At 43.3% G+C, this 25862-nt stretch overlaps 1 protein-coding gene across 1 annotated transcript in view; it reads right to left on the bottom strand.

Annotated features, from left to right (window-relative positions):
• Window positions 1-23668, bottom strand: part of PPT1 (palmitoyl-protein thioesterase 1) — a 29429-nt gene extending 5761 nt beyond the window's left edge. The window contains exons 1-8 of the mRNA XM_085895665.1: window positions 23442-23668; window positions 22223-22332; window positions 18067-18194; window positions 16889-16959; window positions 11101-11203; window positions 10910-11000; window positions 10669-10767; window positions 4719-4790 (exon numbers count right to left, since the gene is read on the bottom strand). Of these exons, the coding sequence (XP_085751791.1) occupies window positions 4719-4790; window positions 10669-10767; window positions 10910-11000; window positions 11101-11203; window positions 16889-16959; window positions 18067-18194; window positions 22223-22332; window positions 23442-23574 (807 nt within the window). The 5' untranslated portion in view covers window positions 23575-23668. The remainder of the gene's footprint in view (window positions 1-4718; window positions 4791-10668; window positions 10768-10909; window positions 11001-11100; window positions 11204-16888; window positions 16960-18066; window positions 18195-22222; window positions 22333-23441) is intronic.
• Between the last annotated feature and the right edge of the window lie 2194 nt (window positions 23669-25862).

Here is a 25862-nt window from a genome sequence, read left to right as displayed (position 1 = left end):
AAATCAACCAACATTTTGCCAAACATTTGCATCATTTGTAGGAAGGAATACCTGATAGCTACCACGATACAAACGCGTAACTGCCAAGCTGGTTCAGGCAGAGACAAGTGATGCAGATTAGGATGGCAGTTGATGTGTTCATGGGCTGTACATGGATGAGTAAATAGTGTGGATGAGGATTAATAATTTTCAGTTACATATTACTGTACCAGCCTTGAGATGAAGCACCAGGTGAATTTAAGGCAACTGACCAGTCAATTGCTTCTTTCCCTCTTCAGATCATCTTGTTCAGAAAGAGTGCAGGGATTCGAAAACACATTTGACCTGTTTTGTGACAAAGCCATAAAACAGCGCATCATCCAAAATCAAGAAATCCTGTGTTTGTCCAGGTTCTTGGATATATTCATCTCTATGGCTCAAAACCACGAGGGACTTAATGCATCAAGCTTCATGTATTAAGCAGATTCAGAATCTCAGTATTTTTGTTTTGAAAACTCACCTTACAGATAAATTTTTGTACTTTTCACAGAAAGTCATCAGTGAGCTCAGCTCATGATCCCTTCATTGATTTTCAGATGCTGCAAGCTGAAACACCGGCTAATGGTGAAGTTCCCGCAACTTAAATTCAACTCTCTGATGAAGAAATCATCCAATGAGATGGTATTCATTGAATACCATGCATCCAGCCTTGTAGCTGAACAGCCGTCACCATCCACCACTTACACAGAAACCTCCGCTCCTAATGATGCAGAGTTGGCGAGAATGTCAGTCACAGCAGATGTGTCTCTTCATTCTGGTTTATCAGCTGCTCTGATGCTTCGTAGTGAATTGGCTGGAAGTCAAGGTATGCATGAACCTTGGCCTCAAGCGTTGTGCAACTTCACTGTTGAGGCGATGAAAAATCTTATCGCACTATCAATGTTCAACATGCTGGTGTGGGTCATCGGCGCTTCTGCTAAAGCTGTACATTCAATTAGTACGTGGAGCTGCCCGATGTATTCAATCTAAAACTGCTGTCAATGCTTCAGGATATAGTATATCTGGAACCTTAGGGAACCAAACAGACTCCGAAGTCACTTTCTCTGGGTCTCACGATGAGGAACCGTACTGGATCATCTCAGGTGTTGCAGCTGTTCAGTAAATTGGGACATCTTACCATCGTGTACAGTAAACCCTTAAAGATTGTGGGGGTTACGTTCCGAGAAAATGCCACGACATTCAAAACCACGACAGTTAAAAACAATTTCCTATGGGAACAAGGGGGTTGGGTTGCCGAGTTTCCAGAAAACCTAGAGGAAGGTTGGTAGCAGGTAAAAAGTAAACACCCCAATTTAAATAAACTGTAAAATAAATATAAAAATCAGCTTTACGATGAAGTGTGCTGCGCTGTATGGAAGCAGATTAAATGTAAAAGCGATGAAACTTGCCCCCCTCGCCCCCACCATTATAATCGATGTCTTAAATTGTTTCCCTTTGTAATCTGCCGATGCGTTTCTTTTATCAATCGTTCTGCAGCTCCATAACCCAGCGAATCAATAAAATTGAAAGAATCACTTTTGTCTATCGTTTTACACTTTCAGCACCATTCCAATATAAATGTGCGCAAAAGTGTCAAACAACAAAAGGCTCGTGGTGCGACATAACCATCACAACTCAGCTCAAAAAACAAGCAATAACTAAATCGGTACGTAAAAAGGTTGCCCGCGATTGGAGAAAACCACGATATTTAAGGGTTTACTGTATTAGAATTCGACACTGCCCTCACTCAGATGCAGTGAACCTTAGGAGAGGCTCACATTGCAGCCAGAATCGAGAAAGCCATCCCTATAATACTTGTGTGGGAGAACCAAAGTTTTGGAGAAGAGACTGCATCAGGACATGGCATTACCCACCACACTAATGGCATGGTGATCCAGGTATCACTCAGTGGTATTGGTTAGGTATCGCATGGTGGTGTCGGCAGGCAATAACCAAGAGTCAGCAAACTCTGAATGTACCATGGACCATGCTCAACCCTCATTCACTACCAGCCGGCAAGGAGAACTGACCACTCCATTAACGTGACTGATGTTAGCAAGATCGACAAGAAAATGTACGCCAGGTTCCATCACTCAGATTATCTTTCGAACATGGGCTTCGTTTTGGTCAACTATGTATATGGAGGTGTGCAGAAACTTCCTGCATGCACTGGCTTCGACAGTCGGGCAATTGACGGTTAATTGCTCGTGCTGCTATCGCTAGTTTTATATTTGAAGCAGTATTTCATGATGGCCACTGAAGCACTTTCAATTATCTCATTTAATTGACTTAATAATACATTTAATTGAGCATACATTTCAAAATGCATGCATGCTCCAATGCAGCCTGGTAAAGGTACCTTCTTTATGGAACCGATTTGAGAATTTATCTTGCGCATAGGTGTACGGCATAGATAAGGCTCCGTCATAAGGTATTTTTATGGTAAAAACTTCCTGCGTATTACTGAGTAAGTGATGTATATACTGTATTGGTCCTTGCACAATGCACTCCATGAGAACATCGCATTATTTGTATGGCACAAATGTGGTATCTGAGTTTATATCCAATGTCAATCATCGGAGTGACTATCGATGGATTATGCCTGGTGTTGGCTTAATGGTTAGGTTGGTGGGCTTGGGATTCTATGATCCGGAGTTCAAATCCCCCTTGGTTGTTGAGTTAATACCAGGTGGGGTTGACTCGGCCTGTCATCCTTCCGAGGTCGGCAAAATGAGTGCCAGCCTGCTGGTATCCTGTGTCGGAGTGGCGACCCGTCCAGGATTTTGCCCAATAGCCAAGGAGACTGCTTCGGTATCACCAACGCTCTGCACAGAGAATGGTCCCAATGCATGGATGTTGAATTAATACCAGGTGGGGTTGACTCTGCCTGTCATCCTTCTGAGGTCGGCAAAATGAGCACCAGAATGCTGGTATCCTGTGTCGGAGTGGCGACCTGTCCAGGATTGTGCCCAATAGCCAAGGAGACTGCTTAGGCAGCACCAACACTCTGCACAGAGTATGGTCCCAATGGATGGATCGATGGATTGCATGAACTCATTATTCACCTCACAATTACACCTGGCCCCTCATACTCACATATGGCCCAGCCTAAATCAGATGCCAGAAACTTCCCTTGACCAGTGAATGCCAACGTGCAGTCATGAACCTCGAGCAGAGACTTGGCCACGATCCTCAGTTGTGCTGTCAGCCATACACATAGAATATGATACCAGCTTCCCTTGTACCCCCGAACCTGTACTTTGGATTAAGCAGACCTTACTTGGCACTCCTAGTGAGCATTACAGGAGAATCAGAGGATCATGAGTAGCATTGGAGACAAGTTTGAAAGGTCTGGAAGTCACCTTGAACAAATTCCATGCAGATGCCCACTATTGCAAGAACTTTTAAAATTTATTTTACATGATGTAAGGCTTGTCGTAGAGCTAACGCACATGACTGTTAGACGAGTCAAACACAGTCAAATGGATACCTTTTTGCGAAAATGACCTCCTGGATTTTCATTAGCTCTACATAAACCAATAAAGCCCGAGTTCTGATATTTCAAGACACTGAGAATACAACAGGTTGATGAAATCTCATGGCAATTGAAGCCGAACTGGTTGAATGAAAGCCTCATGAAAATGGCCAAAAAGCCAACTTCCCAATTTATCACCCTTTCTGGTACGTTCTGCCATTAATTTCACATAGCTATCCACACTTTTGGAAATGGGAACATTGATTTTCCAATCCAGTAAGTCTTGGATCAAATAACTCAACCAGGTTTACCTAGTACCCAGATGGGTGCCACGAAAGGCATTGTCTAGCCATATCAGGCCTAAGCTCACCAAATTATCGGGCTTCAGCTCATGGCTTACCATATAAAACTATGACCCCATGACCCCCTGATTATGAGACTGCACTGCAGATGGTGACCACCTGCAGTACAGTCTCATAACTCGTCTCGGGGCTGTTTGAAAGGACCTTTGTGCCAAGTTTGACCTCTCGCGATGCTTTAAAATGGAAGTGGGGAGGAGGGGTGGGACCAAAAAATTTATAAAAGAGGTCTGCAGGTACTTGATCAAGGTACATCCTTTCAACATTTGAAGAGGATTGGCTCAGAAATGAAAGAATGGTGTGCAATTGCAATTGTTGGAAAGAAGAAAAAAAAAAAAAGGAGAAAAAGTGAAGGAAAAACAAATGTCGGTGTGAAGTGAGGCTCAGGAAAATATACGTCTATGAATTAACTTCTTATGCACAGCTACCAGGTGGGGGGGGGGGGCATTCAAAAGGACTTTTGGAAAAGAAGAAGAAAAAGCAGAAGAGGAAGGAGGAAAGAAGAATCCAACACAACCACATAGCAGCATGCATGCGTGAGCTTAATATAGTAAAAAATAATCCAGGGTATGCGAGGTATTCATAGCACAAGATACATTTCTGAAGCGGATATGGATAACCCACACCAGGAGTCATGTCTGTGACATTCTGAACAAGTTTCGACATCAAAATGGAAAGTGTGAAACGAGTTATTTGACCATGTTGAACGCGGCCGGATGAAACTTCATAAAGAGTTGTTTGTGGTGGGCTTAAGACATTATAAATAAAGGAAGGAGAAAAAAAAAATAATTAACTTTATAAATATATTTTGTAATGCTCTAAGCAAAGTATTTTTAATCCATCACACAAGAATTTCATTGCAGTACCTCGAGATACAAGGAACTCTCCCGGAGATTATACAGCTGTGTTGCTTGGCCGTCCTTGTAGAAACCGAACCACTGGGGAAGTGAAAACGAGAAACAAAGACTCCGATCAAGGGCACAGGAGGCACCAACGATGAATCAAAGCAAAGTCACGGGATGCAGAACAAAATACAATGAACAGATGTACCAGTGAGAATAAAGGAATTACAAGTATATTACAAATGAATATAATGCAATGGTGGACCAGGGGAGGGGGGGGGGTGTACTCGAGGTCAAATTCTCCACTCGCACGATCACCACTTTACCAACAGATCGTCCATAGAGACAGTACGACATTCGCCGGAAAAGCCGAACAGATCTTTCCTTCGGATTCCAACAAACAAAAACTCTAATGAGATCTGTTGCCTCCGGTAATTTCCTAATTATGTGTGGGGCAGCACGAACACAAGGGAAATTGGTACGGCCTAACAACAACAACAACAACGACCATAAAAAAATGAACACGCACAAAACAAATGAACGAACATACAAGTAAACCATGAGAAATAGGACAATGGGTCCTGAAGCTCACCTGGATCAGAAGCAACAATCACTCAAATCCCAGCAGACCCCCTTAACCCTGATTTCTTTTTTTTTTTTAATCCGTGAACAAACTTTGGTACATCACAGGTGATGAAGGTTGTGGTGATGTTTCATCAGAATTGTGCGTGTGGTTTCTGAAAAGAAAGCAAATACCTAATTGGGGGACAAACCTCCCCGCCCCTCGAAGATCCCCTTGATGCTGATTTTTTTTGTAACGACGTGTGAGCAAACACCATGACGTTTGTTCACGTCATTGGTATATCACAGCTGATGAAGGTTGTGGTCAAGTTTCAAGTTTTTTTTTTCAAGTTTCAAGTCAAGTTTTGTGTTTGTAGTTTCTGAGGAAAGTTTATGGAAAGTTTATGTTTTGTATCCCACAGATAGGCCGGATCTGGATCCGGACTTCAACCAAAATCGAATCGGCTTGTTATTGTCACCTACCCAACTCATCCACCTCGTTTTGTCATCATCCGTCTGAAACGTGTTTAAGATTTTGTGTGAGATATCGTTTAAATCCCTATCTCTCAATGGTGAAGATCACTTTAAAAAAAATCCTCCAATCCAGATCTGGATCTTCACCAAAATCGAATCAATTCGTCCTTGTCACACACCCACCCTGTCGACCAAGTTTCATCCGAATCCGTCCATCACGTTTTGAGATATCTTGCTCACAGACAAACATACATACAGACAGACAAATGGGGATGAAAGTATAAGCTCTGTCTACCATGGGTGGCTGAGGTACCAAACGCACATGGAAACAAAACAAACAAACAAAACACAAACACAGGCACACAAACGTACATGTGTGCACAAGCACACAAAAACAAATGCAAACACACACACAAACAAACGCACAAGCACATACAAACAAATGCAAATGCACACACAAACACACAAACACACAAGAACACGCTAACAAACACAAATACACAAACAAACACACAAGCACATACAAACAAATGCAAATGCACACACAAACACACGCACACAAACACACAAGAACACGCTAACAAACACAAATACACAAACAAACACACAAGCACACGGGCACACAAACAGACACACAAGAACACGCAAACAAACATGCAAGCACATGCAAACACACAAGAACACGCAAACACATGCACACACAAACAAACTCATAAGCACATGCAAACAAACACACAAGTACACAAGCACACGCAAACACACAAGCACAAACACACAAATGCATGCAAACAAATGCAACTGCATACACAAACTCATAAGCATATGCACACAAATACAAGAACACACACAAGCACATGCAAACAAACACACAAGAACATGCAAACACACAAACAAACACATGCAAATAAAACACAAGTACACACAAACACACAAGCACACAAAAACAAATGCAAACACACAAGCACACGCAAACACACAAGAACACGCAAACACACACACAAGAACAAACAAGAACACGCAAACACACACACACAAACAAACAAACAAGCACATGCAAACACACACACACAAACAAACAAACAAGAACACGCAAACACACACACACAAACAAACAAACAAGAACACGCAAACACACACACAAGAACAAACAAGAACACGCAAACACACACACAAGAACAAACAAGAACACGCAAACACACAAGAACACGCAAACAAACAAACAAGCACATGCAAACAAATGCAAATGCACACACAAACAAACTCATAAGCACATGCAAACAAACACACAAGAACACGCAAACAAACACACAAGTACACAAGCACACACAAATGCATGCAAACAAATGCAACTGCACACATGCACACAAACACAAGAACACACACAAGCACATGCAAACAAATACACAAGAACATGCAAACACACAAGCAAACACACAAGCACATGCAAATAAACACACAAGTACACACAAACACACAAAAACAAATGCAAACACACAAGCACACGCAAACACAAAAAAAAACAAGCACACAAAAACAAATGCAAACACACAAGCACACATAAACAAACGCAAGCACACACCTACAAACAAATGCACAAACCCACAAAGTTTCTCCTAAAAATAATTTTACAAAAAAAAAAAAAACATCACATGGACAAACGGCCTTCAGGAACACATATTCTGCTGGGAAAAAAAAAATACGACATTGACTGGAAACAACACAGAAAAGGATCAACAGTCAACTCGTCCTCGTAGGACCACTAACATCAGTGGTTGTGCACCACAGAGGTGCAGACTTGGTAAATGTTCAGTATCGAACTATACCCGGGATACTGTGTGGTGCTCGAAATTCAAAATCGAATGTGCCAAGTACGGGGATACAAACGCTGAGAAGTCTGAAAAAGTTAAAGTGAAAAAAACAATGTAGTTGAGAGTGACACCGCCTTCACTTGACCTCGTGAGTTTGCACTCGCATCCATAATGCACTCTCAAATGATCCAGGTCGACGCAATGCATGATAGGTGAGGTCAGGTCATGCACCGGAGCAGAGCGTCACCAAGTCCACTTTCCGTCACTGAGGTATTACAGGGGCCTCCGTCTGGCCATCCTCCAGGCAGATGCTTGGCCCATCCCCATCTCATTGAGATCATGATCAACCTGCTACAACCACGAGGCATGAGACAATCTGGTGAGCAGGATCAGCATCAGGAAAATGAGTCACATGACCATACAGCCGCAGCTGATGTTCACGGACTATACAGGTAACAAATCTCATACGAGTCTCTCAACAACCACTCATTGGACACAAAGTCTGACCAGCGATAATAGCCAAGGATTCTCCAAACAGACCTGGTACTGAATGAGTTAAGTCTCCAGCTAGGATCGCTGCTAAGAGTCCAAGTTTCACATCCGTAGAGCAAGACAAGAAGGACTAAGGACTTGAATTGATGACTTGGACTTTCGTCCTGCATAGGTACCGACAGCACCACACCCCCATGATCCAGTGAATCCATGACCCACCAGGCCTGACCCAGACATCTATCGACCTCTGGCTCACGATATGTAGAGACATGAATATCACTGCCAAGGTAAGTGAATCTCTCCACGACCTCAACATCCTCACCGCAAACAGGTACAGACAAGATAGCAGCATCCAAGATGTCAATGAAAGCCTGGATCTTAGTTTTGACCCAGGAAACCCGTAATCCCAGTGGCTCAGGCTCCTCATTCAGCACCCCGAGGGCCCGCACAAGGATATTCAGCGTCTCCGCAAAGATGGCTGCATCATCTGCGACATCAAGGTCAGAGATCTTGACATTCCCAAACGATGCACCGCAGCTTGATCTCTCTGACATTCTCCCCAGAATCCAGTTCATACATGCTCTGAAAAGTGTCGGGGCCAGTGCACACCCCTGATGAACTCCAGCAACAATTGTAAAAAAAAGTCGGAGATGGTACCACCTAACCACACCTCACAGCACTCTCAGTACAAGAGTATAGTTCATACATCAGATTGAACAGATTTGGTGGCACCCCACAAAGACCGAGAATCCTCCAGTGGGCATCTCGATTCACTGAATCAAACACATTGTGGAGATCAACACAAGGTGAAATCAGCCCCTACTGAAACTATAGTCTGCGTCCGGTGATGACCCTAAGAGCAAGGATACGGTCAATCATTGACCTCTTTTGTGTAAAGCCTGACTGCTCTGGGCGCTTGTGCTCAAGCAGATGGTGGCGAACCCTATCGAGAATTATCCGAGCAAAGACCTTGCCCGGCACTGAGAGCAGCGTCACCCCTCGGTAGTTGTTGCAGTCCTGGCGATCACCCTTCCCTTTCCAAAGAGGGAAAACAAGGCCCCTCTTCCAGTCAGTTGGGATGATGCATGACCTCATCATGATCATCATCATCATGCATGACCAGACGTACACCTTGCATACCTCCGTTTGTTAAACAGAAATGCACGTCTGCCTATACATTCCATGTTCACCTCTTCACTTCCACCGATCATGATGTTAACCTTGTACTCGGTGTCGTTGAGCTCTTCCACGAGCCTCCACATCTTTGCGGAAATGCATTTTAAAACGTACTCGGGGAGTCCCTGATCAGTGTGCGGCTCATGCTACACCTCTTTCAGAAAACAAATTGCACAAGCAGACACAGGAATTGACAAAACCATGCAGATTTGAGGGTGGTTTTGGTGCAAGACAAAAATATAATCAAATTGTGATTTTCTGTTGACAAAATGGTGAACAATAACAGGAGACCTGCAAATTGAAAGGTGGAGTGTACACAATGACATCACAGGTTCGTGCTGAATACTGTATCATTCTATGCATTATGTAGCTGCATTGTGTGTGCAGTGAATCGAAAGCTATGACTGTCAGAGGTGGCTGTTTTTCTTTCGATCTGATGAGGGGCGGATGCTCGAAATGTCAGCCACACTCGTTCCCCATGGTGGTAAACATACTCTTAACCGTAGGTTAACAAAACCCGATGTTCATCTTGTCAACCGATGCAGACTGGCTATAGCCTTCACCTTCACTCGTATTTTGTCATATCGTCAATGGGCTTTGCAGCTTTGCTTTCTCATGCCTGACCAATTATTTTTCTCATATCAATATTAATCAGAACATTTAAGAGATGCCAAGTTTGACATTCACGATATGGATAAGAAAGGTCACTGCAGTGACATGTAATTTCAGCACCAACTACCCACCCCCTCCACGACTCAAACCACCCCATGGCCTACTCCCACCACCGCTATTTTTGGAGAGGGGTGGTGGAGGTGGATTTGCACTAATCTTGACATCAACCAATCGTGAGGCAAATGATGCAGAAATCCACCATTATGCAGTGGTGTGGAAACTGTTTGTCCGTGGTCACATTGGATTGGTTGCCCCCTTCATATCTGAGGATGACCGTTCAGATGAAACATGCAAACTTGTTTATAGTACAGAAGTTTCTACCCAGAAAGCAACTACACTAAGATAGCAAGCAGTGTAATCTGTTGTCAAGGGACCTCCAAGAAGCTCAGACCACTTGATATCTGCAGTTTAGATAGGGAATTGTAATTTGTTCAGGGTGCTGGTGATAACTCGATCACTCTACTCAAATGACACCGTGAGATTTTTTATGGCCAAAACCAACTGCTGCGAGACTAGAGGACCAGTTCAACATCCATCCGAGGGACAGCACACATATGGATGAACACTCTGCCTGCAAAGCACCATGATGAAAGCTTATAGCTGGGTTGGTATTCAAACACAGGCCAGACAGCTCAGAGGTGAATGTGGATACATATATGCAATCGTGTCTGCAACCCCCCCCCCCCCACTCACTCGAGGTCACATAACTAAACCATAAAAATATGTTTCTCATCAACAATAAAGATAAATACAATAATATAAAATAAATAAACAAACAACAAGAAGTTTACCTCCGATTCTCTGGGCACCACAATCGAATCTTGTGTAAATTTCACCAACACGAGCTTTTCCAGCTTCTTCAGGTTATTCCGATATGATTCGTTCACATGCTGCATGCACAGTCAACATGGGAACCATCATCAACCACACCGACCTAAAGATACAGGCCCTTACGATAAAAGGCAGTGTCGAGATAAAGTTGGACAGGTGCAGAGTGAAAGTAATGCCAAAGCCACTGGATAAACGGCTCACCTTCTCCTGATTTATATCTGCCAGGAAAATGCTGTTGTTGCGGTAAATGGCCAAATCCAATGGATCCTGCCAGTATTCAGCCTGCACTAGACTATGCAAAGGAGTGGAAAAGCAAACGAGGTTATTCAACTTGTTCATGAGGTCAGTGCTTCTTGCAAGCTGCATGGTGCCCTGTTTTGAATGGGACTTACTTGTCCTGAATCACCTTGGTGTAAGCACCAGCGTTGATCATCTTGCGGATAAAATCACAAAAACCTGGCTCTGGGTTGAGGCAGTGTGGGAGGCCGTATATCCCTGGCAAATACAGACAAATTACTTTATGTGTGAAGTTCATGGAGGAGCTACACACGACATGTGAAAGGCAGTACGACACGAAAGACACATGTTGTGTCTCCCAATAAATAATGGCTGACAGGTACACACACTCGTCTCTGAGCTGTCTCACCTGGATTTGAATCTCCACCCAGCTATAAACTGTCACCCCGGTGTTTCACACGGAGTGCGATTCATCACTGTGTGCGCCGTCCCTCAGATAGACATCAAAGTGGGCGTCCCATCTGCTGGCATTAGTTTGTATACGTTAAAGATCTCACGGTGTCCTTCACGAAGAGTAGGCAAGTTAATGCCAGCACCCTGACCAAATTATAAATTATTGCCGCAACCTTTGTCGAATGCCAGGCCTGGCCAGCCAAATGTGAGGTTCCTCATGGGAATAAAATTTTTAAAATGAAGACGTGATCGTTGCGGAGAATGTCAAAATGCCAGGGACAGAGGGCAGCCGAGTGAAAACAATAAGGCACGGAGAAATCTTTGGAAAGTCTGCTAATGAATTTCTGCAAATAGCAAAAGTTGTAGATGGCTCCAGAGTTCAATACAGGTGAAGGAGAGTGTACACCTTTTATTATTTGTATACACTGTCGAGGCTCGTATGAGAGCTAACACGCAGAAACGCACAAAAAGGGGAACAGGAGATAAGAGGGGCAGGAGAGGGAAATGAACAAAACAGTGTGGAACAGAGACATGAGATCTGTGGAAGGGTGAGGGATGTGGCAGGGTACACAGGGTAAATAAGATGGACTCTACAGGGACTTTCAGGAAGGAAAGAAGGGAACTCGAAATAGGTGGGTTTGGGATGGATTAACGGGGGGTAGAAAAGATCATGGTTTTGGATGGCGGAAGATAAGAGATGGTGGTGAACAGCTATTTTAAAGACCTGGAAGGAAGAATGGGATTGAAGAGTGTGTGGGAGTTTGTTCCAAAGGTGGAAAAAAGGAGGAATGAAAGAGTGAAGGTGAGCAGCAATTATTGGTAGATTTGTCAGAAGGGGGTTGCTGGCAGACCTTGAGCACCCTGCAGACCTTGAACGGAAATAGAGGGGGGGGTTGACATATCTCAGAGCAGGGGGGACGAGGCCAGAGAGGAGACGGTAGAAGACAGAAAGACCATCGACCTGCCTGCAGTGAAAGTGAGAGACCCAAATACTCAGCCTCATCACAGGAGATGCCAATGATCACAAATGCCTTGGTTTCCACAGCGTGAAGCCGAGAAAGGTAAGAGGCAGGAGCACCAGCCCAGAGGGGAGAGCAGTACTCCATCGGGCTGTGGACGAAAGCTCTGTATGTGGTCAGGAGCTCAGGTTGGCCGAGGAAGGACTTTGCATGACGGACGATTCCCAGTCGGCGACTGGCTTTGGAGGCCAGCTTGGAAATGTGGCTTTCCCAGGAAAGATCATGGCAGATAGTGAGACCCAGAAGCTTGAATGAAACGTCTTCTTCAAGAAGATTGTTGAGAAAGTAGATGAGGGTTTTTTTTCCAGATGGTCCTTTTGAAAAGACATAATGAGTGTAAGAGTTGTCAGGATTGAAGGACATGTTCCATATGTTAGACAAGCTTCTGATTTTATCCAGATCTGCAGAGAGTGAAGAGGTTGCTGCTTGCCGGTCTGAGGGATGACAGATGGTACGGCAGAGGGTGAAGTCATCAGCAAAGAGATAAAGAGGATTTTCCAGAGTCGGAGAGATCATTGATGAAAACCATAAAAATGATGAAACCAGCATTGAGGAACTCCAGCCTGAATAAAAAGAGGGGATGAGAGAACTTCATCAAGGGTCACACGTCAGCTGTGACAAGAGAGGAAGTCTGCAAGCCATGAGTGGAGATGGCCTTGGATACCATAGGAAGAGAGTTTGGTGAGCAGGGCAGGGTGCTGGACAATGTCAAAAGCACACAATATGTCGAGGGAGATGGCTCTGATTTCCTGTCTGGCATTAAGGACCTCCATCCATTGTTGGGAGAGCAGAAGCAGCATATCCAGGGTAGAATGACCTGGTGTGAATCCAAATTGATGATTGGAAATCAAGCATTTGGAGAAGAGGAAGGATTTAATGTCTGAAGCGATGTTGGATTCCATAACCTTGCTGATGATTGGGAGAAGGCTGATTGGTCTGTAGTTGCAGAGATCAGTTTTTGCACCTTTTTATGCAGGGCAGTAATGTTTGCTGATTTCCAAGCAGATGGCAGATGACCTTGAGCAAATGTGAGGGTGAATAAAACAGAGAGAGGGTGAGCAAGAGCAGAGGAGCGGGTTTTTAGGACATGTGGGCTGATGCCGTCTGGACCGGTTGCAGAATCTGAGTCGTGGTTTGACAGCAAGCTCTCCACCTTGTCAGGAGAAAAGGACACAGAGTCCAGGACAGTTGGGTGCGACTGGGTTAAGTGGGTACAGAAAGCGATGGGTTTGGGACAAGATTTAGAAGCAAACACAGCGTTTTGGCATTCAGCCTTTTCACGTGCCGTGCCAGCTGTGTGACCATTTGAGGAAAGGAAGGGGATGGAGAGGGAACATACACCAAAAAACAGACTTAACGAGACACCACCAGGATTTGGAGGAGGGAGACAGTTTTGAGATTTCAGACTTGAGATTAAAAAGTTGTTGTTTTCTGGCTCTCCTGAAGGTAAACACACACTTGTTGAGCTTTGTGGAAGGAACTGAGATTGCCTTCAGTTGGATTAGCCTGCCATGAGGTGAAGGCAAGTTTTTTCAGGACAACTGCCTCGCCACAAGCTTCAGTGTACCATGGGTGGGAGGAAGGGTAGGACAACCGAAGACGAGATGGGATAAATCTGTGCATGAGGGAGAGCAAGTTTCTCTGAAAAAATTCAATCAATGAGTTGATGTCGGAGGAAGTAGAGATGGGAGACCAGTCTAGAAGTTTGATGGCTGCTTGAAGTCCCTGCCAGTCGGCCTGAGTGAAATGCCAGACTCGACGGCGCTGAGGTGGTTCTCTAATAACAGCCAGAGAGATGTCTAATTTGGCAAGCATGTGGTCAGATGAACCAATTGGAGCGGAGGGAGAACAACAAACATTTTTAGGTAAATTTGTCAAAATCAGGTCCAGAAGAGATGGAGTACCATAGCTTGAGATCCGGGTCGGGAAGTTGACCGATTGAGTCAGTCCCAGTGAGTCGCAGAAGTCTTTTGCTGAAGTGCCATGACAGGTGAGAGACATACCCACACCCAGCCAACTGGCATGATGACAGCTGACGTCACCACATATGAGAAAGAGAGAGTTGGGATGAGAGGATAGAAGTTGGTCAATGTTTTCGGATGGTGAGGTGTAAATGGAGTCATCACTGTTTGGTGGAAGGCACAAACAACACACACATAAACATGAGCTGGGAGTGGAGGGGAAGCCGTAGCCAGAGGTGTTCCTGGGCGTGTGGGGAAGATAGGGCAGTGCATGGTGAATGAGGAATAGAGCCTTTGATGAAGAGAGTAACTCCACCGGCAGGATGACGCTCAGTTCTGTCATACCGGAGGAGGGAGTAACCAGGGAGAGATACTAGAGAGTCAGGGATGTATTGAAGGAGGAAAGTTTGTGTTTAGCAGATTATGTCTGGTTTGTCAGTGGCAACCTGCATGGAAAGCTCTGTCAGGTTTGAGCGAAGGCCCCAGATGTTTGAGGTCCACAATGTTAAGGAAGAGGGAGGGGAGGAGGTTTTAGATGCAGGGGAGGGGGAGGGTAGGACGAGGGACCCAGCAGAGGAAACCGACAGGAACAGTTGATTTTATTCTGAAATCATCAGAATCACAACATTATAACACAGGTGGAGGCCAATTAACTTGGTATGTGATTTTGAAGGTGGCTGGTTACACCTGAGATAATCTACAATTACTATTATAAGGGGGATGGGCACTTATCCAACCAAGATATTTTAGTTTTGTATTTTTCATTAATTTTCTGAAATTTGTAGAATTTGTTTTTCACTTGGAAGTTGTGGGTTATGATGGGTGACCAAAGGTGGAAAAAGTCTGATTTCATGCAATTTAATTCCAAACTAAAGGCAATAAAAGGTGAAAACTTTGAAAGGGGGTCTGGACTTTCTGTAGGCACTGTATATAATACATTGTGCTTACTGTATATACTGGAGATCATTACAATTGCATTGCGCCGTGGACTAACACCCAGGCTGATGGCCTACGCCTGCCGGTCTGTGCCGTTTCATGCAATGGTGGCGCATGATATTATTGGGGTGGGGTCAGGGCAGCTGGACACTGACCCATGGATAATAATGATGTTATCTAAGTTTAAAAAGTGCATAACTCTGTGGAAAAATGATGAAACGCCCTGAAACTCGAACTTGTTCTGTAACTTATCTTAATAAATCCACGTACCGAGTTTCATTTGAATATGTTAAAGGGTTCATGGGAAAGCAGTCTGGAAAACCACAGGTGGGACGGACAGACCGACGTTGAGCAAATCTATAGTCACCTCTGGTGAAATCCGTAGGGGACCAATAAAAGATACGAGATTCAAACCTGTGCTGGTTATCTCGCTCAACAAGAGAGAAGAACTGCTTGGACCATCAACAGAGCTCAAATGGTGATTTAATTAAATAATGTTAATAATAATCTCAATTAAATTAGAAGAATAAGAAGAGGAAAATGAAGAATTCAGTCCTACAAAAACTGATTGGAACATGATCTTTATCTCGTAGCTGATTATGCAGCCCAAGGCCTGGACCACAGCTTTCCATCCCATCCTTTCCTATCTTCGTCTGCCGGTCTTGCTACTTCCATATAGATTTCAGCTTTCATTAGATTCTTCTCCACTGGTTGCTTCCATCTGCTCCTTGGTCTACCCACTGTCCTTTCCCCGTTCATTCTGTTAATGTGGTACTGGTACATTAATCTACTACCGGTTTCACTGGAGGGGACTATTGGTTTACTCTCCGTCCGTCCATCCGTCCCACCTGTGGTTTTTCAGAGTTCTTTCCCATACTCTTTAACATATTCAATTGAAACCTGGTACGTGGCTTTAGTATAATAAGTTACAGAACAAGTTCGAGTTTCAGAGCGTTTCGTCAAATTTTTAGTTACGCCCTTTTAGACAGAAAATATCACATTGTTAGGGGGACATATATTGCAAAGCAATCTCCACTCTTGTTTTCAATTGCCTTTCCTCCCCCTTCTTTCAATATGTCCAAACTAATGGAACATTACAATAACATCATTATTTCACCTCAAACTGGAATGTTGCTCTAAAAGTGAAGAAGAGTTCTGAACCTTTCTGTTTTTTTTTTTTTTTAAACAGCCTATTCATTGATTGTCAAGTCACAGTTGATAAAGTATAAATAACATCAGAATAACTCAATGTTAAAAACGTTACCCTACAAAACCTGCAAGTTCTACTTCACGTCCTGAATCATGTGACAATCTTATTTTATAGCTACAAATTTTAACAAGTATCGCATGCCACATTGTTTGCAAAGAAACTCAAAATAAGGAAGGAGGGGGGGGGGGAAAAACCTGATTCACAAACATTTTTGAAGGCTCGTTTTGCTAACCTTCTCTGGAGGCCTTTAACACGATTATATGAACAAAAAACAGGCAAACAATGACAGCAGAAATAAAAATGGAGGTCTGCTTCAAGGTAAACATGATAAATGATCAGCCATTTGGTAACAAAGCCAACACACCCTGGTGCTGCCCTCCAAACGAGATGAGCTTCCTCATTGGAGGATGTGGACAGCGCTGAGCCAATGCCCTCCTGGGAAAACAAGGCAAAAGAAACAGCAGGAGGACAAATGGCAAATTTCTCACTTGTTTCTAAGAACACAACCTTCACCTCTTCAATTGCCCAGACTAGCAAAAAAAAAACAACACCCGTTATAAAACTTCCAGTTAAACAACATATGGTGATAATCAAACCGTTTGGAGAAAAAGGAAGGCCATAAACTGCCACTCTAGCATGGTGGAAACTCCTTTAGAAGTATTTTTGTGAAGATACAGAGAATTGCGGAGGGGGGGGGGGAGACCAGGTTGGGAGAGGAATGTTTTGGTCAAACAGCAGAAGGAAGAAAATAAACATTCCGACATTCTGCAAAAAAAAAATTCCTGTTAATCTTGTGTTCAATTAAGGGGATGGGGGATAGGCAACAACACCTTTTTGTTGATGGGTAGCATTTGTATTGTTGCACTGTAAGTCAATCGTCACATACAAACCAGAGGCCAGGGCAGAAATACTACCCTGTCCCTGAAGGTCATTGATAGATTGCCACGGTACATGTTTCTTAAAACAATCAGATCTTGACATGGTCATCCTCCTGCTATTAGCTTGGTTTCCGCAAACAAAAAACCCAAATATTTTATACTGTTGCCTTCAACTGCATTTGAACCCACAACCTCTACAACCTCGAGAATGACAGTCCAGTTTCCTGACTACTAAACTACCGGAGTACCCAGTACATACTCCCTTAAGGGTTGATGCCAGTCATCATGTGCATTGAGAGTGGGCGTTCTATTGCTTTAAGGGTTCTCTTCTATGGTGGTTAGCATTCCCTCTCACAACATGTGGTTGTTCTCTCCCACCAAGGTTAGCATACCCTCTCTCAACATATGGTTGTTGTGGTTGAGTAGTTGAGAACATTCATTGTTCTTACATTTCTGCTGATGGGAGCCCATATAAAGACCACTCTTCGATTGTGCATACATCGCATGCAAATGGTACCTTATACTTGTATACTATTGCAATACCCCCCAAAAATGTTCAGAATTATTTATCAATTGCTGAGCAATGCATGCGGACAACCACAATAACTTAACTTACAGTTTCCTTGACACCACACGATAGCACAACAAGAAACTGTGGACTTACAAGAACTGCCCTCCCTGAGAGTAGCCCATTGCATTGTATCCCAACTGGAGTGCGGGATCTTTCGCCAAGGCTTGGCAAACCATGTCCACTTGGTAATTCACATTCATGAAGAAGCCATTTGCCATGTCCTGCCAAAGAACAGACACATTGTCCGAGTAATAAACATGAAAATATCTAATTTTCAGATAACTGTTTTTACAACACAAAAACATATATATATATATATATATATATATATATATATATATATATATATATATATATATATATATATATATATATATATATATATATATATATGATTTGTTTTTTGCAATAACGTTAAAGCCCTGCCCAAGGCAAACTGATTTGTTGGTTTATTGAAGTGAAACTTATTTGTAAATCAACAAAATAATGCCAAATGAGAAAGAAGTAAGTACGATTAAAGACAACTAGAACGGCACTTGATGGAGTGCAGACATCCGCCAAACTGAACAGTTTACATTTTGGATCCCACTCATAGGCTGGATCTGCATCGGGATCTCAACCAAAATCTAATCAGCCCTTTCTCATCACCTACCCAACTCATCCACCTCATTTTGTCACAACCCGTCCACAACTTTTTCAAATATCGTGCAATATAATCACTTTTAGCCCCATTTCTCAATAATGAAGAATCACAAACAAATTATCGGATCCAGATCTTCACCAGAATCGAATCAATTATTCCCTATCACACACACCCAACCTCCCCACCAAATTTAATCCGAATCAGTGCAAAACTTTTTGAGATATCATGCTCACAAACAAAAAGACAAATAAACAAACAGACAGTGATGAAAACATAACTTCCGTTCACCCTCAGTGGCAGAGGTGATCATAGTTTTTCGGCTTCCGAGGTTTTTGAGCTGTCCGTCATCAGGTTTGAATTTTTTGTTACCCCAATAACATGTGAACCACGAAAGGGATTTCAACCAAATGCTGCAGAAATATTGTCTGCAATACAAATATGAACTGATTCAATTTTGGGTGCAATAGATCAAACATCAAAGATCGTGTTCGTTCAGTGTCGCTGTCTTACGTGTGTGTGAGAGAAAGAGAGAGAGAAATAGAGAGAGAGAGCGAGAGAGCGAGAGAGCGAGAGAGCGAGAGAGCGAGAGAGCGAGAGAGCGAGAGAGCGAGAGAGCGAGAGAGCGAGAGAGCGAGAGAGCGAGAGAGCGAGAGAGCGAGAGAGCGAGAGAGCGAGAGAGCGCGTTAATTTTTCATATAACCTTCATTTGAGGTCATATGAAACAGTGGCTTGACATATAATGCAGGTGGCGGCATATTCAGACATTGACGTTAAATTATATTTTTGGGTAGTCGATCCAGTCGAAAAAAAAAATTATGAAATTTGTTCTACCCCTATTATCACTTTTTCCATCGATGTGTTTGTCTGTCTGTCTGTCCCTCTGTTCGGTCCAGCGCTCCGTTAATACAATGGCAATTTTGATGAAACTTGGTTGGTCGGTTCATACCATGACCTAGTTGTGTGGAAATGAGAACTGTTGCTATGGACACCACCGTTGCCTAGCAATGGGACTTTGAAACTTTTGAAAAATCATAAAAAAATGTTTTTTCGAAAATAAAAAATAAATAAATAAATAAATAAAAAATATCGGGCCACGAGCGACTGTGGGCCATATTGTAAAAATACATTATTGTCATTCACCATAATAAGTACATTCAGCCATATTGTCAAAAATTTCCAGCCGGATCCTCTGAAAACTGTCGGAGAAGATAGACTTTGAATGAACCCTGGTCGAAAACAATAAAAAAACGAAGTTCGTTATATCTCAGAGACATGAGTCAGATATACATGAAACTGGTATGGCAGGTTCATGGTATGTCCTAGTTATGTGTGAGAAAGAACTGTTGCTATGGACCCCTCCATTGCCTAGCAACGGCCAAAAAAACCTCTAAATGTGGGGGTATTTTAACGAAAAAACAATCTGCAGCATTAACCCTTGAAGCTGGAATCATGAATTTTCTTGTGCTTAATCCTCAGGTCATTCCCCATCGAACGGGCCCATCGCGCAGGTTCTATTGGGTAGTCGACTACCCATGTCCGCCTACCGGCTTGTCTACTTGGTTATTACTCCGTACAAAACTAACAATCCAACATCATCTCTCGTAAACCAAATGACATCCTCAAACCCTTCATTCACCCCAAAATCCTTCCACAGGAGGGGAATGCATGCAAAAATGGAGGTATTTCGACCTTTACCAATGTATGCCCCCCTTTCCTGACTCATTATCATCGTCATCATTGTTATCGTTGGTGGTACCATGACCTTCATAGAGCATAGGTATGGGGTTATCCTGGGTGGTTTGCCATTTCCTTCCTTGATAAGTATATCCTCAAACAAACCCTTACATAAGCTGGTTTTCCCTTTATTCCCCTACCCTGTCCAAAAAGTTGGCACACTCCATCTCTTATATCACAACATATTTTCCCTTTACCAACATATTTTTGCAATACTGTACAATCAATTCACCAAATATGTAGATGACCCTAAGCTGCAAAACAAAATTGAGGAAGACAAAGTCATAGGACCGAGCCAACTAATAACATGCAATAAAATGAAACACATTTTGCAACGAGGAACCAAAACCAATAAACCACAAACAAACACTTCAACAAATATTGCCATCAAAATATATTTTTTTAAGAGGGTCAAAGTTTAAGAAGAGCCATTCGATCCCACAATCAAACATCCATAGCTTACAAAATGAGAGTTCATTGAACACCTTACCCCATGCACTCTTGAGAAAAAGGACATGGGAAGGGAAGGAAACACGCATATGATTTTAAAGTCTTGTTTTCCATTTCCTAGTACGATCTACATTTCCTACAAGCCGCTATTTTGTCCGAATCTCGATATGCCCCAATGCCGAGAGCACGAGTGGCAAATTTGACGAGTCAAGATGGCATAATATTTTGTCCAGGTACTGCTAAACGGAAAGGTTTTTGGAAGTGCTGACGAGGCAATTTGTGTTCTACATTGTTCAAGTAAATAATTCAATTGACAAAAAAATGTAGATTTTTAAAGGCAGTAGAAACGAGAACAACAATCTTTGACATCGTGCCATCGCCAGATGTGTCTCCGCCCACATTATTACATCATCATACACACTTGTACCAAGTTTGATTTAAGTCCCCGAACCCAGATTTAAGATATTAAATAATTCTGGCTTCCAGACCATGTGTCTGATGGGGTTGAAATTTAAAACATATATTCCATAGGTCGACTAGATCACAACTATGACGTTTCACATCGATTGATGAAGTGGTTCCAGAGAAAGATTTTAAAAAGAATTTTGTTGAATCCAATATGGCTGACAGACCATGTGACCTATTAATTATTAGTGAACACCCTGGTATCCCCAAGGCTTGTGAAACATACAAGTGAAGTTTCCCATCAATCTGTTAAGCCATTCCGGAGAAGAAGACTAAAATTTTATTCTTCAAAAAACATAATAGCTGCCAAACCATGTGACCTATAATGTCATAGGTGGAGAACTTTTTGTTCCTCATGGAAAGGCAATCATACCTGTGGAGTTTCACCTTGATCTGTTCAGCCATTGCAGAGAAGATTTTTGAGGGTTTCGTGTTAAAAACAATATGGCTGCGAAACCACATGACCGATGACATCATCAATTTTTTTTGCCAATTACAAAATATTTTGCTGATTTGCGTTGATCGGATAAGGTTTTTTGCCCAACATGGCTGCGAGACCATGTGACTGATGATGTTGAAATTTTTAACGAATATTCCCCATGCTGAGTATATCATATTTAAAAAAAAAAAATTACTTCTCTGAAACCACTTAGCCTTTCAATGCAAAACTTTGCAGTGATGATCCACTACTGTTGCTGCATACACTTGACTTAAAAATGACATAATCAGTCACACAGCGCAGCAGCCACACTGGTTTGAAGGGAAATATTAAAAAAAAATTATATTTCAGAAACTGCTGTCATGATCGATGCGAAACTTTGCAGTCGTGATCAGAGCCTGAGATCTGTAGACAGACAGACAGACAGATTGAACAAATTGCTCAAGCCCGCTTTTCGCTTTAACCATGTAGGCTCATGAGGACTGCAAGTCGAGATGTCATTTAAGAGGCATTTTTACCTCCAATATATTATTGCCGATCATCAATGGCAGCACATAGACACCGGGAATCTTCTTCTTCAGCATCCTCGTCACGCTGCCCATGCTCAGGGGGTTGCAGCAGCTGTCACCTGCATTTAGTCCAGACGACCACGCCATCATCAGTTCAACGTCATAAAACACTGGTCCATTAAGTGCCAAAAGTCCAACCTGTACCGTGTTTGAAAGTTCATTACTTGCTTGTGGACATATGCACACAAATTATGGGATTAAATATAAATTTTGCGAATTGGATGAAGGAGGATAATCCACCAAAATGGGCAGAACAATCGATAAGTATACAGGGTGTCCCTAAAAAAAATGACAATTTCGTAGTCTAATGACATAGCGAATTCTCGCTCAAATGATCTCAAATTTTAACAAAATGTGTAAAAACTCAGTTGAATGATTAATTCTTATCTCAATGAGAATCTACCAGGAAGATGGATTGGGCGTGCCAGTGATAATGACAATGTGCTGTTGAAATGGCCACCACGTTCACCTGACTTGACACCGTGTGATTTTTTTCTATGGGGCTATGTGAAAGGACTGGTCTATATCCCCCCTCTTCCTACAAGACTGGAGGAACTTAAGCAGAGAATCACTGAGGCGCTGGAGAATGTTACGCAAGACATGCTACAGCGTGTTTGGCAGGAGCTGGACCACCGACTTGACGTGTGTCGTGTCACAGGCGGTGTGCATATTGAACATTTGTGAAGTTTTGAGGAAACGGTTATAAAATCTACATCCCTCTGAATCTCTTGTTCCAATTTTGATAAATAAATATTTTATTGTTCAACATGAAGCCAATTTACTTTCGTTTGCCTGGGACATGTAGTTATTTAGATATTCAAGTTTCAAATGATGTCATTTTTTTAGGGACACTGTGTGTGTGTGTGTGTGTGTGTGTGTGTGTGTGTGTGTGTGTGTGTGTGTGTGTGTGTGTGTGTGTGTGTGTGTGTGTGTGTGTGTGTGTGTGTGTGTACAGTATATGTATGTATATGTGTATGTAAATATATATGTATATGTTTGTACAATTATATAAAAATAGAAACAAGGAAATAATTCTGGATAAATTTTAGTTGTAAAGAAAATAGTTCAAGTTGTTTGTCCAAATAACTCGACTTGAATAACGGACGAACGCAGAATTATAAGCACACAATAATTCATAATAAGGAATAAATTGCTGAAAATGTCTCACCCATGCCGTGCCATATAACGATCGGCGTGGGCTCACTGCTTGTCGGCAAGCACGATGTGTACGAGACGAGTAACAGCACGGAAACGCACAGGGTACAGCACCAGGCGGAGAAGTGAACCGCACGCTGCGCCATGATCACCTGAACTGCGATAACCACGTCTCTGGGGAAGCGCCGGGATGTTTACCGTGACGTCATCGCAACGCCGCCTGACGTTAAAAATCCCTGGTCGTGTGGGAGTTATGATCATTTATAATGTACGGTACTGGGATCTATAGCCGTAACTAAACGTTACTCTTTCACCGTGGATAACTAATACGAGAGGAATGCAAAAGATAGAACGTAAAAAGGAAGTATCACAGTCGAGCTGAATAAAAACTTTCCCGAAGAGACCAAGTGATTCTCCACAGATTGAGACTCCGACACTGTGATTCAGATTAATAATCACATCGGATAAGATGCACCCCACCGGAAGATGTGAATGCTGTAATGCACCGGAAGATTTGGAACACCTTTTTAATGAAGCTTTGCCCCCTTTCTAGAGGGGGTTTCAGTACCCATGATGCAATGCGAGGACGCCATATTGGTTGGCAAGTTAAAGACGTGAGAAAAAGTATAAAGAAAACCGAACAAGGCCAAATAAATCGTGTAACCTTCCATTGTAGTCGGAGATAGATGTGCTACATGGTAGAGCTACTAAAGCTATCGTTCCCAGGGAAGTGAGTCCAACCAACATGGCGGTGCGCACGGCATTATGGGATAGATCTGAAAACCCTCCACGAGAGAAATGGGGATCCATATCAACCGTTTCGTTGGAGTGCTTGCTTGAGTGCTTAAGCCTCCTGGCGAGCGCTCTACAAGCTGATTGGTTGTGAAACATACTGTTACCGGGCCTTTTTTGACTTTAAACTTGCTTTCGGAGCCTGGAGTATATAGAGTCTCGCTTTCGGAGCGTGGAGTATATAGCGCCTCGCTTTCGGAGCGTGGAGTATATAGAGTCCCGCTTTCGGAGCGTGGAGTATATAGAGTCCCGCTTTCGGAGCGTGGAGTATATAGACTATAGAGTCTCGCTTTCGGAGCGTGGAGTATATAGAGCGTCGCTTTCGGAACGTGGAGTATATAGAGCCTCGCTTTCAGAGCGTGGAGTATATAGAGCCTCGCTTTTGGAGCGTGGAGTATATAGAGTCTCGCTTAAAGAGCGTGGAGTATATAGAGTCTCGCTTTGGGAGCGTGGAGTATATAGAGTCCCGCTTTCGGAGCGTGGAGTATATAGAGCCTCGCTTTCAGAGCGTGGAGTATTATAGAGCCTCGCTTTTGGAGCGTGGAGTATATAGAGTCTCGCTTTGGGAACGTGGAGTATATAGAGCGTCGCTTTCGGAACGTGGAGTATATAGAGCCTCGCTTCGGCGCGTGGAGTATATAGAGCCTCGCTTTCGGAGCGTGGAGTATATAGCGCCTCGCTTTCGGAGCGTGGAGTATATAGAGTCTCGCTTTCGGAGCGTGGAGTATATAGAGCGTCGCTTTCGGAACGTGGAGTATATAGAGCCTCGCTTTCAGAGCGTGGAGTATATAGAGTCTCGCTTTGGGAGCGTGGAGTATATAGAGTCCCGCTTTCGGAGCGTGGAGTATATAGAGCCTCGCTTTCAGAGCGTGGAGTATTATAGAGCCTCGCTTTTGGAGCGTGGAGTATATAGAGTCTCGCTTTGGGAACGTGGAGTATATAGAGCGTCGCTTTCGGAACGTGGAGTATATAGAGCCTCGCTTCGGCGCGTGGAGTATATAGAGCCTCGCTTCGGCGCGTGGAGTATATAGAGCCTCGCTTTCGGAGCGTGGAGTATATAGCGCCTCGCTTTCGGAGCGTGGAGCATATAGAGCCTCGCTTTCGGAGCGTGGAGCATATAGAGCCTCGCTTTCGGAGCGTGGAGTATATAGAGTCCCGCTTTCGGAGCGTGGAGTATATAGAGTCCCGCTTTCGGAGCGTGGAGTATATAGAGTCTCGCTTTCGGAGCGTGGAGTATATAGAGTCCCGCTTTCGGAGCGTGGAGTATATAGAGTCCCGCTTTCGGAGCGTGGAGTATATAGAGTCTCGCTTTCGGAGCGTGGAGTATATAGAGTCCCGCTTTCGGAGCGTGGAGTATATAGAGTCCCGCTTTCGGAGCGTGGAGTATATAGAGTCTCGCTTTCGGAGCGTGGAGTATATAGAGTCCCGCTTTCGGAGCGTGGAGTATATAGAGTCTCGCTTTCGGAGCGCCATTCAATTTTAAAGAAGAAGAGCATAAATAAAAACACAACTTTTTAAAACGACACCTGATGCTTCCTTGACCCTCAACATTTAAAAATGATGCAGCACGGACAAACAACCAGAGGTTGGCAGCCATTGCTCCGGCTTTGATGGGTGGAATATCTTCTTCCTGCGTTGACAT

The sequence above is a fragment of the Eptatretus burgeri genome, chromosome 9 (genome assembly GCF_056783735.1).
Source record: "Eptatretus burgeri isolate ZD-2024b chromosome 9, Ebu_testis_v1, whole genome shotgun sequence".
NCBI classification, from domain to species: Eukaryota; Metazoa; Chordata; class Myxini; order Myxiniformes; family Myxinidae; genus Eptatretus; species Eptatretus burgeri.
Note: the sequence above shows the minus strand (reverse complement) of the source record. Positions and strands in the feature narration are given on the sequence as shown.